Source organism: Typopeltis vanoorti, chromosome 11 (genome assembly GCF_054136105.1).
Source record: "Typopeltis vanoorti isolate ZY-2024b chromosome 11, IOZ_Tvanoo_1.0, whole genome shotgun sequence".
NCBI classification, from domain to species: Eukaryota; Metazoa; Arthropoda; class Arachnida; order Uropygi; family Thelyphonidae; genus Typopeltis; species Typopeltis vanoorti.
In genome coordinates, this window is record NC_143559.1 from 62,577,139 (window position 1) to 62,598,169 (window position 21,031).

The following is a 21,031-nucleotide window of genomic DNA, read 5'->3' on the forward strand; positions in this document are numbered from 1 at the left end:
ATGTCAACAGACTGTCTATAGTAAGCCCAGTCACAAGAATAGGGACAGAAAATACATCTGGCACTATTGTTATGGCAAGTCAGGTCTAGCAGACCGTGTCTTGGATATCACTTCACAAAGGATCAACTGGAAGAAAACAAAAGTGCTACACAGAAGTCATTATAAGTCAGAGAGATTGTTTTTGGAATCAACAAAAGCTTTAAAACATATTCCAAACCTCAACAAGTATGGCTGTATAAATTTATCAAAAATCAGGGAAATAGTAATTTTAAGATCTGATTAATATTTGCTTTCTCTCTTTTTCCAACATAGATAACACCTAATTAAGACTTTAGTTTTTTGTGTTGTCCATTACAATTTTTTTAGACTAGTTTCACTGTTATATGAAATTGTTGTTGTTTTGCATCCTATGACAAACTGTTTTTCTGCTCTGAAGATGCTGGATATAATACCAGTGAAGTATCAGCAAATAAGTTACTAAATATACATAATAAATAACGGAAAAACTCACGTAGAAATATTATTTAATAGTATAATTTTCGCCTGTGTGTCACAGGCATCTTCAATACAATTAAGCTCAAAATTAAACACTAACTGACAATTCCAAAAAGCGCCACCTAAGTAGCTGGTGTAAGATAACTAAAAAGGTCAATAACTTTCCTAAAAAAAAAAAAAAAAAAAAAAAAAAATTAATACAATAAAAAGTTAGGAAAGATTAGCTGATTTGTAAAGTACTATCTCCCATAAAGGGGATAGACGTAAGCCGTCGGATCTGTTTAAGTTAGGAGAATGGAGTAGAGTTTCACATGCTTCTTTATAAAGGCGTTCTCTTTATAATTCCGTGCTCTTGTGGATTATGTTATTTCAGACAAACGGGAAGATCTGCCTCCATTCGGCTAGAAGAACACCAATCTTATATTGAATACTTTAAACCTGAAAAGTCTGGACTTGCAGAACATGCCATCTTCACTAGACACAGAGTTCATTGGAGAAAGACAAGAGTTCTTCACAAAGGTCAGTTTCTCATGGAACGCCTTTATAAAGAAGCATGTGAAACTCTACTCCATTCTCTTAACTTAAACAGATCCGACGGCTTACGTCTATCCCCTTTATGGGAGATAGTACTTTACAAATCAGCTAATCTTTCCTAACTTTTTATTGTATTAATTTTTTTTTTTTTTTTTTTTTTTTTAGGAAAGTTATTGACCTTTTTAGTTATCTTACACCAGCTACTTAGGTGGTGCTTTTTGGAATTGTCAGTTAGTGTTTAATTTTGAGCTTAATTGTACTGAAGATGCCTGTGATACACAGGCGAAAATTATACTATTAAATAATATTTCTACGTGAGTTTTTCCGTTATTTATTATGTATAGTTATGTCTACTCACGGTTTACCTCTTTTAAAACTTAAGTTACTAAATATCATTTTCTTACCATTCTGTGTTATCATCAATATTGTGAAAACAAATAACACATTGTTCAATGTGTGAGTGGGTGAGAGAGAGAAAGAGATGGTGGGGGGGATCCTGCTGCTGTACTAATTTCTACTTTTTAGACTTTTTAAAGCATTTAATCAAATGGAATTCTAACAAATGGTAGATAAAAGCAATATTTTTTTCTGATGTCAGAATATCAGTTTCTGGTATGTGGCTAAATGCTTTGCCTGCAGTGGCTCTCAATACTCTTATGGTCACTCTGATATCTGAACAATTACTATTTTATTTACTACAGTTGAAAAAAAAAATTTTAAATAAAAGGAATAGAAAACAAGAATGGGAGAAAATATTTGGTAAACATAAAATATAAAGCAAAGCCATTCTATAGGCAAGTTTATAGTAGGAATAATAAAAAAAATGAAAATAGAGCCAAAAGCAAAAAAAAAAAAAAAACAATAACCAATAGCAATACCACTAAAGAAGTATTTTGAATTAGAGAAAAAGTCATGCAACAAACAAAGAATAAAAAAAGCAACAGGCAAAGGCAACTAAAATCTTAAAAGAAACTAATGAAAAAGTAAAACATTGACAGATTAATATTTAATTGCTGCACAAAAGAAGAGAAGCCTCACACACATATATAGATAAAAGCATAAAGCAAAGAATATTCTAATACACAAAAGTAGGCAAGAGAATTCATAAAAATTACAGACCATAAAGTAGAAAAATAGAATAGCCAGTGATCCCATATTTTCAAGTTATTCATAAGAATTATTGATAATACATTATGGATAAACCAGACTTTAGCCAACCAATCAAACAAGCAAGGATAGCAAAAAAAAATCAGTACCAAAGATCATCCGGATACTCTATTCTCTAATTGAAAACATGAAGAATATAATAATATATCAATTTGCCTTGCATATTGAAAGACTTTAAAAAAACCTTTTGACAATCAAAACTTCAGTATTGTTAATCATCCAATAAAACACACATGAAAATATTATGGCAAGCATATTTCTCAATGGACAAAGTAAAACATTTAATTATTACTATTACATAACACCTCCAGGGAGTCCAAAGACTCATTGAGGGAGGGTACCTACTCTACAACTCTCCACCAGCCACAACTACCTTCATCATCTACACCAATGCCATCTACCACCGACTAGTATTTTCACAAACTGTCTTGGAGTAATAATAAACATCCATGCCCATGGCAGGATTTGAACCCACAGCCTTTTGGCTGGAGAGAGGATATGCTAACCATTCAGTTAGTTTCTGACCTCTGGAATGTTGAGTATGAGGAAAGACTGAGAAGATGCAATTTGCAGAGTCTGGTTGAGAGGGGTGGAAGAGGGGGAGATATGATAGAGACCTACAAGTTATTAAGGGGTTGTTATAAGATCAATGGTGGAGAAGTTCTACAGAGAATAGTGGGAGATCAGGGGAGAACCAGAGGTTATCCCTGGAAACTGTATAAAGAGGGTGTGAGTAGGGGAGTGAGAGGCAGGTTTTTTTTCATGCAGAGTTGTGAATCATTGGAATGCCTTGCCTGAGAGTGTGGTGTCTGCAAGAAGTTTGAGTGTGTTTAAGACACGATATGATGAGATGTGTGTGTGATAAAAGGACCTCCCAGATGAGTCTTTGACTCCTTATTCCATGAGGTCTTGGGGTAATAATAATAATAATAATAAACAAACATCCATGCCTATGGCAGGATTCAAACCCACAGCCTTTTGGCTGGAGAGAGGATATGCTAACCACTCAGCTAACCAGGCTGGCATAAGGCTTATGAACCTTACTTTAAGGGCCCCGGAGCTTATTCGTTTAGAATTAACCACTGATCATATTACATTAGTTGCCGTTTCATTAGTACTGTCATTAGTTGAGTCCAGCATGATCTGATCAAGGCCTTATATAACAGATGACAACAGCCTATTCTCTATTTATAATGCATAATTTCTTACATCAACAATCCAGCAAATGCTTTTATGATGTTTGCATAGAGGTACCTGAACTTCAATTCCCTGTCAACAACCACCACACCTTATATCACAAATCTCATCCACTTCTTCAATGCTTGGGCATTAACCATCATGTACATTGCATTTAAGTGGAATAAAACATACCTCTAAAGCTAATAATTAATTAATTTATTTAGCTAATTAGATTAATGAGTCAATATTTCACCTAGGTCACCAAGGAATCTTCATGGATACAAAGAGATTATTATTACGACAACATGATACTTCCAAAAGGGGTCCAAGGACTCATCACAGGCACATCAATGCATTACAACTCACAGCCTCCCTTACTCAATCCTCGACAAAATGGCACTACTTTCATCAATACACAGCATGATCTACCATCCATCACTACCGCTAATAGCTAATATACATTGTCTGTAAATTGTGTTTGTTTTCATGGCTATTTGACTACATGCAGGATAAGCCTAAGTTTCTGGGAGAAAAAACCATGTTACCACCATATGAGATTGGCCAGCTCACCTTCAATTGAAAAAGCTTATATAAAGATTCCTCTCATCACAACAAGAATCAAACTCAGTTCGTTTCCAATCAAAGGGTGCTATGTATAATCATTTTTCCAACTGCAATACAGAGGAAAGTTTGCAGGAAAAACTTTGTAATATTTTTCCCAGAGCAAAATTCAAAATTATAGCATGTGCAATTGAAAACCAGAAAAGAAAAGAGATCATAATTGTAGTAGTAATGATTTAATTAGCAATAAGTTCAGTATGAATATCAAGAGAGGAGGCTAAGATTAGGAGGGAAAATCTATCTAAAGTTCCCCAACATTGAAACATGCAATTAAGGGCAATGTTATCTGATGGATTTGTGAAAGGGCGCTCTTGTTTTAGCAATATGCTAGCCTTTTATAATAAAGTTACAAGAACATTAGATGAGGGAAAGGCATATACTGCAATTTTCGTAGACTTAGCAAAGGCATTTGACAGGGTGCCACATGATAAGCTGATATTTAAGTTGCAGCACATGGGTCTGGATGTCAGATTGGTCAACTGGATTCAGGATTGGCTGTCTGATAGGTATCAGAGAGTTGTGTATGGTGGAGCAGTTTCAAGGAGGCAGAGGGCTACAAGTGGGGTCCCACAGGGCTCAGTACTAGGACCTATATTGTTTAACCGTTATATCAATGACATTTCCAGTGGATTGCAAGGGGATATTCAGTTGTTTGTGGATGATGCGAAGCTGGGAAGGATTATTAGTAATTGTGCAGATGTGGTAGCCCTGCAAGAGGATTTGAATAAGCTAGACAGATGGGCAAATGAATGGGGGGGGGGGTGTCAGTTTAATGCAGCAAAATGTAAGGGCTTGAGGTTTGGGAAACATCGATGGGACACTGCATACTCTATGGGAGGAGTTATACTGGAGGAAGTAGGGGAGACCAGAGATCTGGGATTGATGATTGATAGAAACCTGAAATTTAGGGAACATATTGCAAAGGTGGTGAAGGTAACACAGAGGATTGCTGCAATAATGAGAAGGACACTGACCTGCAGAGATAAAGCAGTTATCATTCCGTCGTATAAGACCCTCATCAGACCACACTTGGACTATTGTTCTCAGATTTAGTCCCCACGATTTGAAGGGGATAAATTAACTTTGGAAATGGTACAAAGGCGGATAACAAAGATGGTTTCAGGACTGTACAATGATAGTTATGAGGATTGACTGAGGGAATGTGGACTGCAGAGTTTGGTGGATAGAAGGAGAGGTGATATGATTGAGACTTTTAAACTGTTAAGAGGTGGTTACAAGGCCGACACTGGGGAGTTCTTTTGCTTGGTTGAACAGTGGGAAGGAGTGATGACAAGAGGCCATCCCTGGAAGTTACGAAAGGAAACTGTGAGCAAGAGGGTGAGGAGCGGTTTCTTTGCATGGAGGGTGGTTGAACCATGGAATGCATTGCCTGATGGAGTGGTGAGAGCGAGAACGGTCAATGAGTTAAAGGAGTGGTATGATAGACTTTGTGTTTCTTAGGAAGGACCTCCCACGGAGGCCTGAATAATAATAATAATAATAAAAGTGCAATTAGCAAATTGACAGGGTAGAAAAAAAAAGAAATCAACAACAATGGCATAAAAATAATCCAAGATTTGCTGATGCTATCATGGTCCTAGAAAGAAATAGAAGGGAAATAATAGAAGCATTAGCTAAAGTTTCAAAAGGAAATTAGACTAATAATTAGTGACAAATGCCCAAAACGTATGCAGAAGCAGCACGAACAAAGGCTGCTCCATCCAATGATCAAATAAGCTCAAATCTAACATCAGTATTAACCGCCTCACTAGCTACCATGTTACAAGAATTCAGCATGACAAATCCTTTGCCATCCTCCACGAAAAGATTCCTACAGGGTACCCACTCAATTCTGACAGCCCTCAATAATGAATAAAAGAAAATTCCATCCCAACTCTCATGATCACTGCATGGAATGCCAATGGACTGAGTAACAAAATCCTAGAACTGCAAGAGTTCACTCACAGACACAATCCTGACATAATATTAGAAAATGAAACACATCTTAGGCCAGCTAATAACCCCAAGTTACGGAACTATATTATGTACAAAACAGATAGACTCACCAGCAGTGGAGGAGGAGGAACAGTCATATACATTACAAATTACATAAGCCATAATGACATCATCAGCAAACAGATTAACAAGAGAGGACCAAGTACTGAGTCCTGTGGTATATCACTGGTCACCTGCCTTCTGTACAACTCCTCCAAAAACTACTTTTTGGTGGAGTTGTACAGAAGTTGTACCAATCCACAAACCAAGAACCTAGAGATAACAGGCACTGAAGTTCATACCAACAATGCTGGCAGTATCAAAATCTATGCTGTATATAATCCACCCAGCATTCCATTACTGGTATCTGACTTGGACATCATTCTCGGCTTCACAGACTTCATCATCATGGCTGGTGACTTTAATGCCAAACATACAGCCTGGTATAGCTCCACAATCAACGAAAAAGGTGGAGCTCTAAACCATTACTCATTACAAAATTCTGTTGTTGTAGCTGGACCCACGGAGCCCACCCATCACAGCTCAGCTGGAAGCTCAGATGTACTTGACATAGTCATCCTCAAAAACATCAGATACCAATATCAGCTGGAAACATTAAATGAACTTTCATCCGATCACAACTCTATTCTGCTTAAACTCAGTACACAAGAGCAATTCTCCCCTCCCCACTCTTTCATATCTTGGGACAAGCTCTCCAGAATTCTCCCTGACCACATTGGCCCAGTCCCTGCTATTCACACTAAAGAGGAGATAGACTTTGCTGTAAACAACCTTACCAGTCAAATCAAAAAAGCAATAAAGTCAGTTACCCAAACTACAGTCTTTCACCCTAGTGGTCAGATCCCTGAGGAAATCATGGATTTAATCAGACTGAAAAACAAAACCAGAAAGAGGTACCATAACACAAGAGCCCCATAAGATAAAACAAATCTGAATAAAGTAAACAGACAAGTCTGTAAAGCTCTCCAAAAACATCAAAACCAAGACTGGGAATCCAAGCTAACAAAACTAAACCAAGAGGACAACTCCATTTGGAAGTTCCTGAGAACCTTTTGCACTAAAAGGCAACTTTTACCCCCAATTCAGGCCAAGAAAGGAATAGCCCATATTGACAAGGAAAAGCAGAGGTTCTGGTAGACAGCTTGGAAACTCAATGCAATCCCTCTTATGAAAATTTGAACATCAATCTTATCTACAAGATTCATTGCCAAGTCAGGCAGGCCATAACATAACAAAAGGATGACCTAGAACTTATCACACTCACTTCTCCAACAGAAGTTATAAATATCATAACCCACCTGCACAACAATAAGGCTCCAGGTTCAGATGGAATCACAAACAAAATAATCAAACTACTCCCCAGAAAAGCCATTGTACATCTAGTCAACATAATAAATGCCATCCTCAGACTCAAGTACTTTCCCTTAACATGGAATATAGCGGATATCACACCAATTAAAAAGATTGGAAAAAACTCCCAGCTCCCTGAAAGCTACAGACCTATCAGTCTTCTGTCCAGCCTTGGAAAGATCGCAGAAAAAGTAATCCTTACAAGGCTTCAATCAGAAACGGATGAACTAGATATAATTCCTAATGAGCAGTTTGGATTTAGAAAAAACCACACCACCGTTCAACAGATCCACAGGCTGATCGAATTCATCTCCATAGGCTTCAACTGAAACCTCCACACAGCTGCGGTCTTTATAGATGTGGCGAAGGCTTTTGATAAGGTGTGGCATCAGGGTCTTCTCATCACATTCAATATGCCTACAAATCTAGTTAAAATAATTCACTCATACCTCAAAGACAGATTCATGCAAGTCAAAATAAATGAAATTATGTCAACCAGATGCAAATTCCAGGCAGGTGTGCCGCAGGGCTCACTCCTGGCCCCCTTGCTGTTTTCTATCTATATAGCTGATATCCTTCAAAACCCAAGCTCAACAATCACTGCATTATATGCAGATGATACTGCATTATTAGCAAGATCTCTCAGCCCCAAACTAGCCATCAAAAGACTCCAAAACAGTATTCACACACTAGAGAAATGGTTGATTGACTGAAGGATCCAAGCAAATCCACAGAAGAGTTCAGCCATACTGTTCACTAGAAAGAAGCCTCAGATCAAGGAAAATATACATTTACTAAGAGTTAAGATCCCATGGCAGAATGCAGTCAAATATCTCGGCATAATGATCGACAAAAAACTACAATTCACCATTCATATAAAACACATAAGCTCAAAGACATCTAAAGAAATTGCGCAGCTCTACCCCATGATCAACAGAAAAAGTAAACTGGACACTCAGAACAAACTACTCATATACAGGATGGTAATATGCCCAGTCATCACTTATGCATCTCCTGCATGGAGTCATACCTCCAATACAAATATTCAAAAGCTACAAAGAATACAGAACAAATGTCTGAGAATGAGTTTGGATGCCCCATGGTTTATCAGAAACTCCCCAAAAAGCAGAAAATTTCTTCTTCAAGACAGTTAATCATCCGAAACTACTGATCAAGCAAGCTTCCAACTACAATGAAGCAGATTTCTGCAAATACAAAAGACCGAAGTCAATTCTATGCTCAGCTAAACACAGTTAATCTCACTGCCCCTTCAGGGTGAGCTTAAAGCTCAATAATTCTCCACTCAAAGAACTTTCCTTCTCCGACAAAGGGGAATATGAAAAGCATTTATGCTTCACTCATCAAGTCAGTATCGTTCTGTGTTCTGCAGGTTCTTATCCTCATTAACAAACCACAACATTTATTTTAAATATAGATTAAGCCACATACTGTATTAAAGGTTAATATGAATTTGTATTTTGGCTATGTAAAATAGGGCATTTATATATATGTAATATATTTTTAAAAATATGAATGTAACATTTGTTTGAATTTCAATTATAGCTTGTTTGTGTGTGTGTGTGTGTGCGCGCGTGTGCGCACGCTTGCACGTACTCCAGACAATTATCTTATGACATGTCAAAACAACAAGAAATTAAAGTTATTTTTAATACAGTCGTAGTGTTCATAATGTTATCAAAATAAAAAAGGTGCTGCAATCAAATATACAGTGAAGCAATTCAAAGTAATGGGGAAAAAAAAGTGAAGTCCTTAAAAGTGTTCAACTGTGCTAGAAATAGACATAGGCCAGTCACAGAATTAGTTTCCCAAACTTCCTTCTCGATCTATAGCCAATTTCTATATAGATACTCAGAAAATAAACCCTTGATACAGCTAAACTCAAACCTTCAGTCAGAAGGTTTGACTGTGCTATTCTCCATGGCCCAGATACATGAATATTACACAGATATCTCCATTGAGTCAGAAGACTTGTTGCGAGATATCCATTATTCACACATTACCTATCACATCTTTCCTTAAACTCATTTATTGATGAAGCACTCACAACCACCCTCTAAGCAAAAAATCTAGTCCTAACACTCTTGCTAACCACACTGTTACACAATTTCCATGGGTGATCCCTAGTTCTCTCCCTTATTTCCATGTACAGAAAAAAGCCTTTGCCCATACTGATAGTCTTAGTCTTCCTGCAGGATTTCTATATCCCCTTCATTTACTATCACTATTCTCAGTTTGGCATCATCAGCAAACAGATTAACAACAGAGGACCAAGTACTGAGCCTTGTGGTATATCACTGGTCACCTGCCTTCTGTACAACTCCTCCAAAAACTACTTTTTGATATCTGTTCATCAGCCACTCTTTAATCCACACCAGATTTATATCTATCCCCAGTTGCTTCAATTTATGCAACAAAGTTCTATGTGGAATCCTATCAAATGTTTGCTAGCAATATCAAAAGATATTGCTAGCAAAGTCTAGCAATATCTCTGAGTAGCCATTTCCCCTTATCCAACTCTATTGTCATTTTGTATAAAAAAAGTAAGCAAATTACTAAGGGTCTATGTGCTTCCTAGTGGCTTTACACTTTGCAACCATATGCCTGGAAAGAGTGTTCTAGGTTCGATTCCCATTGGTGATATGAGGAGCTTAAGAATATTCTTCAGCCATAGCCAAGTTAGCTGGTCTTGGGCATGGACAGCAGGGTTTTTTCCCCCAGTTTATATGAGGTTATTCATCCTGCAAGCAGGCAAACCGGCACCGTGAACACATACGGATGCAGTCATGAATATCACCCTTAAGGGGGATGCAGCAGAGAGAGTGGCAAACTGGTTACATTAATATGCCAGTAATCCCTCATTAGGAGGGGACTCAGCCCGTCCTAGATGGATGAGAAGGATAGGAAATTACTAAGGCAAGACCTACCTTCACAAAACCATGTGTTCCACTATAGAGAATTATATTCCTATTCACCTAGTCCTATATTCCATCTTTCAGCAATTTCTCCAGTATGTTAACCACTACTCTTGAGATGCTGATCGGCCTATGATTTGCTACTTCTGTCTTGGCACCTCCATTATGCAGTGAGACAAACTTGCCCTCTTTTCACTCCATTGGTATCCCCCCCCTCCTAGTACTGAAGTGTAAATAAAACAGCTTGGTCAGAGGAGCTGATAATTTTCTTGCTCATTTTTGTAATACAAGAGAGTGTGCTTGGCTCATTATTATTATTTTTTTTTTCTGTTTATAGAATGCCAGCACATACTAGAAGATGTTTCCATAAATCAGAACAGCTAGCCACCATGTGCCTTTCATTATGGGATACTAAGCCAATTACGTGAAGTCATTAGCCTAAGTAGCCATCGTAAAGCTACTTCACGTGCAAACTATGTTTGCATCAAGGGATATACGACATATGACATAAACCTAATTCTCTCAAACACTGTTTATAGCAGCTCATGCACAGCTAATGTCCTTTGCTTACAGTTTATGATGCCATGACACTGCTCCATGTCATAACCACCATGTTTAGACTCTAAACTTACTTAGCTCCTTCACAATCAGTTGTGTGGGTTTGAGTCATACTGCAATATGACTGTTTATGGAAGTTTTTAGGCACTAGGTGCTTTACAGAGCCAAGTGGTCTCACACCAAGATAGTGTGAGACTACTACCTTTCTTGGGAGAGGTCTGAAGTAGGCTTAGTGCCTCTGTAGCTCAGTTGGTATAGACAATCCCTTTGGTTGTAAAGAACAAATGTTCGAATCCTGTCTATGAAGAGAAGAACCCTTATCAGGTGTTTTCAATCAAATGATGAGTTAGCTGGTCTCATATGGAGGTGGAGGTTTTTTTGTCCTGGAAGCTAAGTTTTTTGTCCCTCAAAACATGCCAACTGACCTGTGAACACACATAGCTAAGGTCGTGTTAGAGGTTTAATGGAGTGAAACAGCACTGGAAAAGTATGAAAGATATTTAATTCTTCCAATATTTTGTCTCAGTTACAGATATATCACCAATATGAAATTGGTGATGTATTTGTAACTTTAATATGAAACTTTAATAAGTTTAGTTTAATCCTTTATCCAAGTGTGAGCAAACAAAGTTTGTGTCTGAAAGTATCTTCAGGAGTGGGGTAAGGTAGCACAACACCAGGCAACTCGTTGCAAAGGTGGAGAAAGCTCTCATCACTCCTATCTCAGTATTACACATATCCGCAAGGAGATGTGCTTTGCATTATGGGAGATAATGCAGAGCACTTAATTGGTGATATGAGGAGCTTAAGAATATTCTTCAGCCATAGCCAAGTTAGCTGGTCTTGGGCATGGACAGCAGGGTTTTTTCCCCCAGTTTATATGAGGTTATTCATCCTCATATAAACTGGGGGCATTAAGGTAAGGGCCACTACCCACGTTTCGATCTTTATTGAGGTCTTGTCAGTGGGAGCAGGGCCCAGTAGTGGAGACACCAAGGCAGAAGCAATGAGAGGTCATCCCAACCTATAGGAGTTGCCAAAGGGTGTACAACCTTATTATTAAATTACTCCAGATTCAGAGAAAGATGTTGAGGGTTTATTTTTCACTTGGTTAGACTATAATAAGTTTGGTTTAATCCTTTATCCAAGTGTGAGCAAACAAAGTTTGCGGCTGAAAGGATCTTCAGGAGTGGAGTAAGGTAGTACAACACCAGGCAACTCATTGCAAAGGTGAAGAAAGCTCTCATCACTCCTATCTCAGTATCTTCCATAATGCAAAGCACATCTCCTTGCGGATATGTGTAATGCTATACATTAAGGTAAGGGCCACTACCCATACTGGTTTCGACCTTTATTGAGGTCTTGTCAGTGGAAGCCCTCAATAAACGTCGAAACTGGTATGGGTAGTTGCCCTTGCCTTAATGCATAGCATTACACATATCTGCAAGGAGATGTGCTTTGCATTATGGGAGATACTGAGATAGGAGTGATGAGAGCTTTCTCCACCTTTGTTGTACTAACTTACCCCAGTCCTGAAGATGCTTTCAGGTGCAAACTTTGTTTGCTCACACTTGGATAAAGGATTAAACTAAACTTATTATAGTCTAACCAAGTGAAAAATAAACTCTCAAGATCTTTCTCTGAATCTGGAATAATTTAATAATAAGGTTGTACACCCTTTGGCAACTCCTATAGGGTGGGATAAACTCTCATTGCTTCTGCCTTGGTGTCTACACTACTGAGCCTGGCTCCCACTGACGAGACCTCAATAAAGGTCGAAACCAGTGGGGGACTATTATGAGTTCGCTCTCTTAAGGTTTTTGCCTTAAAGGAGCAATTTGAGTCTCTGGGGAAAGTGTTCTCCGGCATGACCCGGTGAGGGGCTTTGTCAGTGAATGCTTTTCTTCGGAATATGAGGACAGTCTTTCGCCCACAATTGAGTGGCTTAGGGATCGTCCGAATTTTTAGAGATAGCTTTACTTATTCATAAGGTTGAAACCGGTATGGGTAGTGGCCTTTGCCTTAATGCTATGCATTAAGGCAAGGGCCACTCTCAACAACTTTCTCTGAATCCGGAGTAATTTAATAATAAGGTTGTACACCCTTTGGCAGCTCCTATAGGTTGGGATGACCTCTCATTGCTTCTGCCTTGGTGTCTACGCTACTGGACCTGGCTCCCACTGATGAGACCTCAATAAAGGTCATGGGTAGTGGCCTTTGCCTTAATGTATAGCATTACATATATCTGCAAGGAGATGTGCTTTGCATTATGGAAGATAAAATAGGAGTGATGAGAGCTTCCTCCACCTTTGCAACGAGTTGTCTGGTGTTGTACTACCTTACCCCAGTCCTGAAGATACTTTCAGGTGCAAACTTTGTTTGCTCGCACTTGGATAAAGGATTAAACTAAACTTATTATAGTCTAACCAAGTGAAAAATAAACTCTCAATATGAAACTTGTAAAGACAACACAGACTAAGTGAAACACATGGACGAAAGACTAGAGTATTAATTAGGTGGGACGCCTTCTATTGATACCTCTTGTAACCAACTGTAACAGATGGGTGAAAAGCGCCCCACCTAGTTGATTCAGTCTTTCGTCTACGTGTTTCACCTATGTTTTGTTTTCCCTTTAGTTTTGTATTACTTTCACGTGTGTGTGTGTGTGTTACAAGTTTCATATTGTACTCCCAGACGATATCTCTATAACGAAATATTGGAACAATTAAATATTATTTTTAATCCATTAAACTTCTAATATGAGTTTCTCCCAGAACTTAAGCTTTAACACACAGATCCTTGTTATCCTCTCACGAAAGTCTGATTTTGACATACAAAAAACTATTATTATTACTCATTTCTGAAATGGTCTATTTCCAGAATAGATAAGTTTATTTATTTATTTATTTTTATGGCATTCGCATGCAGCTTAGTCCTAGAAACCATACCTAATTTGAAGTTAAGGAGCGCATGCTTAAACAATCATATTTGTTGATACATGAGATAACCAGAAAGAATAGAAACAATACGTATGTGCTAACACATAATTACAAAAAAAAAAAAAAACGATGTCAGTTCTATTAACTAATTTCTGAAACATATTTTAAATAAAAAGGCCCTTTTTTAAAAAAAAAGTCAGGAGGTTTGTGAGTTAATTTCGGATTCTCGTTTACATGAAATGATTCTCTCTCTTGATGAGTCTTTGGACTCCTTGGAGGTGTCACGTAATAATAATAATAATAATAATAATAATAATAATAATAATAATAATAATAATAAAACTACGCTTTTAATATCTGTTGACTTTTTCCCTTTTTTTTCTTGTTTTGAGTACATACTCTAATATATAAGATTATTTAATTCTATTGCGTAACCGAAGCTATTCCTTTTCATTCATGCTTACATATCGCTCCATCTCGCGTCAAAAAACAAAAATAAATTTGGTTGAAATTTCTACAGCAGACAAACATTACTTGTAAATGAATGCAGTATGATTGTGTATAACCCAAGAACAAAAACGATTAAAACTAACAGGTGATTCTATCTGCTCCAGGCAATGTTTTTCTGCGTGGCGTACACTTTACAAGCCGCGACATAAAAGAAACCGGCATAATTTCCGCTTCCGTTATAGCGGTAAAGGAAGTGCTTCGTAACGGTATTCGAGATTTGTTTTAATTCTAAATTCAGTAGGAAGATAACAGGCTTAACTGCTCTAATTCAACTGATTTATATATCACCCTTTAGGTACGTAAGTACTATAAGCGGACAGTGTTACTAAGAAATAGTTTTGCTTTTTAATAATATATATAATGGTATCACAACAGCACTCACCTGTAGATCACTGCCAGAACACATGCCGCTATAAGCAGCAATACTGTAAAACCCGAATTGACCAAATCAAGCATTTCTTTAGCGTAATTTAATAACGACTTATTTTTAAATATGCGAAACTTTTGAATTTCCCTTCATTAACTATCTCCTTCCACCCATTACCTAATCAGATGACGGTGTGTTTGTACATTATGTGCGCACTCAATTTATACGCAGATTCAAGGTTATACATAACGTCATAGAATGATAGTGATTATTTTCAGGTAGAGGATTCCAAAATTTCGTTAGTTTGATTACATAAATGTCAATGTCCTATATATTATTAGTATATAGTATACTGATAACTGCACACAGTTGTTGTCTTAACGTAAAAATTTTAGCATTCAAAGGGTCATTAACACAAGCCTTTGTAACATTATGATTGAAGCAAAATCGTAACCGATTGTCTTCTGAATTCAAGGTTCTGTAACATAAAGGTCATTGTCAACGTTGGAGCACTTATCCAGGGACGTTCATCTTTCTGCATAAAGATAATTTCATTTTCATAAAATATTTCATAGTATTTTGACATGTTAAATTTATTATAGGAATTAATAAAAAGCATCTCTGACGCATCAGCAATATCAAAGATTTAATGATTATTACTTTGTGTGAAGAAAGTAGCCATTATCAGAGGGTCATTAACACAAACTCTTTATAACATGATGATTGAAGCAAAATCATAACCAATCGTCTTCTGAAGTCAAGGTTCTGTAGCATAAAGGTCATTGTCAACGCTGACGCACAGGGACGTTCATCTTTCTGCAGAAGGATAATTTCATTTTCATAAAATAATAAAATAACGAATAATAATAATAATAATAATAATAATAAAATGCTTCATCGTAATTCGATAAAATTTATTATAGGATTTAATAAAAAGAACTTTCTAACACATCAACAGCATATCAAAGATTTAATGATTATTATATTGGGGGACCCTGTAATCTCTCGGGGACCCTGTAATCCCTAGAGAGCGCGTCCCCTGGGTGGCGGATAGGGGAGCCCACCGTGTGTGTGTGTGTGTGTGTGTGTGTGTGGTGAGGTGGTGCGAGTATACTGAATAAGGACTCGTGAACCAACAGGGCCATAAGAGGCAATCATCTTGATTGTAAGGGAAGCGGCACTCCCATGGATCCCTAGCTGGATCTATCCTCTCCTTCTACTTTGAGGAGGATCCACTTACTTTAATCTTTCCTATAAGACCTTATCAGCCAACTCTTCTTATTTTATAACCCTTATGCTATTAGAGTACTCGAGGGCCATGGGGTCTTTTCATTTCTGGCCTTACAACTATGCCCTCTCTATAAACCTTACTATAATTCTTCTATAATATACTCTTTCTCTCTTCAATATACTCCATTCCTCTTATGGGTTTAAATTCGGAAGAAGGCTAGTTCAGAAGCCTTAAGGTAGCAAGCCCTACCACTGAACTATTCCACCGTCAAGCTAGTCCCTGACATGGAGAACATAATTCTACTTGTAAGCTGACAGAAAAAAGATAATCGGATTGAATCTATGGGAAACGACCCTGAAATGGAAAAGGTAAAACAAAAATGGAAACGACAAAATATAATACACATATCAAATTGGAATGTAAGAGGAATAGCATACAAAGAAATAGAATTAGACCAATTACTAAATGAAAGAAATTTTAAAATAGCAGTAATCACCAAAACAAAAAAGTAATTAAAAGGAACTATGAGAACCGAAATTTTTAATGTGATATACAGTGGAGTCGGCAGAGACCAAAGAGCACAAGCACGAGTCATGATTCATAACGCCCTTTCAAAACAGTTAAAACATTATAAATTATGGAATGAAAGAATAATAGAAACTAGAATAAAAATAGATAGAGGCTATTTAAAAATAATTGGTTTATATGCCCCAGAAGAAGGAAGAGAACAGGATAATATTGATTTTATAATCAGCTACAAAACATATATAATAAAATAAATAAAAATGATTAAGTAATTTTAGCAGGAGACTTAAATGCAAGAATTGGAAACACGAAAATTAATAATAATATAGGAATACATGGAGAACATACTCTAAACAGGAATAGTAAAAAATTTATTGCTTTGTAGTTTATAATAACCTAAAAAGAATGAATTCCTTCTATAAACATAAAGACACATAAATATACTTGGGCAGCAAGAGGATGGAAATCAATATTAGATTACTTTATATTAAATGAAAAGACATCAAAATTTTCACTAGATGTTAGAATTCACAGAGGATATGAAATAAGCAGTGACCACTTCCTTGTTAAAATAAAATTCAGATTCCCACCTAAATGGCTACAAGTAATAAGAACAGAAAGAAAAATTGAAACATTTGTTTATAAAACTAGACTATTGAATGACACAAATGTACAACGGCTATATGAACAAAGAATTAACCAATATCTACATAAAATAAAACAAAATGAAGAAATAGAAATATAATAGCTTAATATAAAAACTATACTGAATGCAGCAGCAAATGAAAGCTTAGGAAAAACCAAAAATTCAATGAAAGGAAAAAACTGAAGATCTGGGATGATACAATCAAAGAAATAATGAAAAAGAAAAAAGAAGCCTATCACAAATGAAGGGTACAGAGGAAAAACAATTTCAGTCCAATTTGGCCTTCCAGCCATTATTTGCCATTTGTTTTTTTTTAATTTTTAAGTACTATTTAAATTAATTATGCTTAATATACATGAATGTACCATATCTATTATGTTTTTATTTTGTTATGCTATATTTACTTGCATTTTGACAACAAGGAAAATTTAATTACGTTTTTTTCGGAAGTCAATATCGTGGACTGAAGTTGTTTTTCCCCTGCACCTTTCAAATGGTTAAGCAGTAAAAGATTAGAAGATAAAATAGAATATAAAAGAATAAGAGCCATAGCTAAAAGAGAAGTCAGAAAAAGACATAGAGAAACATGGAACAAATTTGTTTCTAATTTAGAACATGATTTATACAAAATAAGACCCAATGTATATAAGATTTTGAAACACTTAAATGCAGATACCAAAGAAAACATAAAATTAAACACCGAATTGAAATTAGAATTTCTAAATTACTACACAGAATTGTAGACAGACAAATATTTAAAAAAAGACAACTGGCAAACAATTAACGAAAATGAAAAGGAAATAACTAAAGAAGAATTAGAAATTCACCTGAAAGAAACAAGAAACAGAAAATCACCTGGAGAAGATAAGCTGGGTTCACAACTATATAAATACGCAGGAACAAGAGTCAAAGAAAGACTCTTATTATTTTTAAATAAAATTTATTCGACTGGTAGTAGAATGGAAAAAAGCAAGTTTGATTCCTATCTTTAAAAAAGGTAATAGAGATTACCCTAAAATCTATAGAGGTATCAGTATACAAAATAAATTCCTGTTACAAAATATATAGCAGAATCTTAAATAGCAAACTAATGAAATATTCCGAAAACTTTATTTTAGAAGCACAGAATGGATTTAGAAAAGGGCGATCATGTATAGACCCAGCCTTTTGCCTAAAATTAATAATATAGAAAAGAAGAGAATACAATTTAGAAACAAATATTGCATTTATTGACTTTGAAAAAGCATTAGACAAAGTTAAAAGAAACATATTATTTAATTTATTTAAATTAAGGGGATATTAAATCCCACATTGTTTTAAAACCGAATAAGAAACTCAAAGATTGGAATCAGAGAGTTTCTTGCCGAATATAGTATAGTAAACTATAAAGTATCGGCGATCACTAACCGTCCGCTAAATGCAAGTGACCCAGCACGTAGTGCAATACCGGAAATCTCGCAGCAAAGTCGGTAAAGTTCTTAGCGGACGCTTAGTGATCGCCGATACTTTATATATAGTTTACTATACTATATTCGGCAAGAAACTCTCTGATTCCAATCTTTGAGTTTCTTATTCGGTTTTAAAACAATGTGGGATTTAATATCCACTTAATTTAAATAATGTTTTTGTTGCCGAAATGAAGCTAATTAGCTCTTTATATTTAAGCATATTATTTAACATATTAAAAGAAAGACAAATACCAAATAATATCCTAAAAGCTATCACAAGTATATATGAAAATAATAAAATACAAATAAGATTTAATCACTAGCTATCATATACGAGAGATAAACCAAGGGGTCCGATAGGGATGTTCCCTCTCAGCAACTCTTTTTAATATCTACTTAAATGAAATAATAATAAAATGGAATAAAAATTTACATCAAGGAATTAAACTTTCTCCTACAGTAAACTTAAACAATCTCCTCTTTGCCGACGACCAAATAATAATTACAAATTCTGAAGATAACTTACAGAAAGCTATTTTAGATCTAAATGAAATATCCAAAGATTATGGTATGATAACATCAACAGAAAAATCAAAAACTATGGCCTTTAAAGGACAAGATCCAGCAAGAACTAAAACAGTAATAGATAATAAGATCTTAGAACAGGTGAATTCATTTAACTACCAAGGATGTATGATCACATATGAAAACGAAAAAGATATAATCGTAAAAATTTCACAATATTTAAAATAATAGGTGTAATTAACTCTATATTTAAACCAACCCTAGTTCAAAAACAAACCAGACTAAAAGTATACAATACATTAGCCCTACTAGTCTTAATATATGGAAGCGAAATCTGGACAATAAAACAAAAAGACAAACAAAGATCAATAACAGCAGAAATGAAGTTTACGAGAAAAACTGCAAAGTATACCCTATTTGTTCCACAAAAGAAATTATGAAAGAATTAAACCAAGAACCAATAATAGAAAAAATTAAAAAATATAAACATAAATGGATGGAACACGTTCAAAGAATGAAAACAGAAAGATTACCAAAACAAGCCTAAAAGTACAAGCCATTAGGAAAAAGAAAACCAGAATCCTCTTAAACGATTCAACGATGACTTCTCAGGCAGGCCGGAACAGGCCATGCTAGGCCTAAATCCTTGATATGCATGATGATGATGATTATTATTATATTGTGTGAGGAAAGCGAAAAAAAAAAAAAAAAATATATATATATATATGAGGGCGGTTTGAAACGTTCTCTGCCTCGATCATAGATGGCAGCACTATCGGCAAGATTTTTTTTCTAAGTTGGTACATCTGTTTTAAGCATCCATGTGAAATTGCAAGTGATTCTATCAAGTCGTTTGTTTTATACAGCTGTCTGAAGCAAAAGTGTTGTCTGTATCCCTTGAAATGGATAAAATTGAGTATCGTTCAGATATACAATTCTTTGTAAAAGAAGTTTTAATGCCAAACGAAATTCATTCGAAGTTCATAAAAGTGTATGGACACTCTTCTCCTTCATTTTCGACAATTAAGAAATGGGCTACCGAGTTTAAACGTGGCCGTACCAGACCTTGAAGATGATCCACGTGAAGGACATCCAAAAAGTGTAACATCACCAAAAATCATTGATCAAGTGCACGATATGGCATTTGATGACCGGCGAGTCAAAGTGCATGAAATTACTGAGACTATAGGTATTTCAAAAGAACGTGTAGGATATATTTTGCTTGAAGAATTACAAATGAAAAAGCTTTGCGCAAGATGGGTGCCGCGCTTGCTCACAGTAGATCAAAAACGCAATCGCATGAAAATCTCTGAACAGTGCTTGGGGCGTTTTAATAAGAATAAAACTGATTTTGTGCTTTGATTTTACTATGGATGAGACTTGGATTCACCATTACACACCAGAATCCAAACAGCAGTCAAAACTGGAGAGAAGCCGGTTATTTAGCGCCAAAGTCAGTTCCATCTGCAGTCATGGCATCGATATTTTGGGATTGTAAAGATATTTTGTTTATTAATTATCTTGAAAAGGGTAAAACAATAATCAGGGAATATTATTTCGATCTTTTAACCAGACTAGACGAAAACAATCGTGAGAAAAGACCCGGTTTGGAGAAGAAAAAAAACATCTTTCATCAAAACGATGCACTTGGCCCCAAAGATGCTTTGGCAATGGGAAAATTAATGGATCTGCACTATGAATTGTTGGAACATCCACCCTATTACCCAGATTTGGCTTCCTCTGACTTCTGTCTCTTTCCAAAAGTAAAGCTCTTCCTCGCTGGTCAGCGTTTTTCTTGGAATCAAGAGGTGAGTGCAGCTGTAAAGGGGTGTTTTGCAGATCTTTACTTAATGGCGCCGGTGCAACGCTGGAATGAATGTGTTAGTATTAAGGGAGATTATGTTGAAAATAAAAATAATTTTGAAATTATAAATTCGTCTTTTCATTGTTAGGCAATGAAAACTTTTCAGACCACCCTCGTGTATGA

General features: G+C 36.0%; 1 protein-coding gene across 1 annotated transcript in view; it reads right to left on the bottom strand.

Moving 5' to 3' along the window:
- The window catches only part of LOC150101661 (cytochrome P450 3A5-like), a 219,556-nt gene extending 204,714 nt beyond the window's left edge, over positions 1-14,842 (bottom strand). Inside the window, exon 1 of the mRNA XM_090400698.1 lies at positions 14,685-14,842. Within this exon, the coding sequence (XP_090256824.1) occupies positions 14,685-14,758 (74 nt within the window). The 5' untranslated portion in view covers positions 14,759-14,842. The remainder of the gene's footprint in view (positions 1-14,684) is intronic.
- Positions 14,843-21,031: the final 6,189 nt, after the last annotated feature.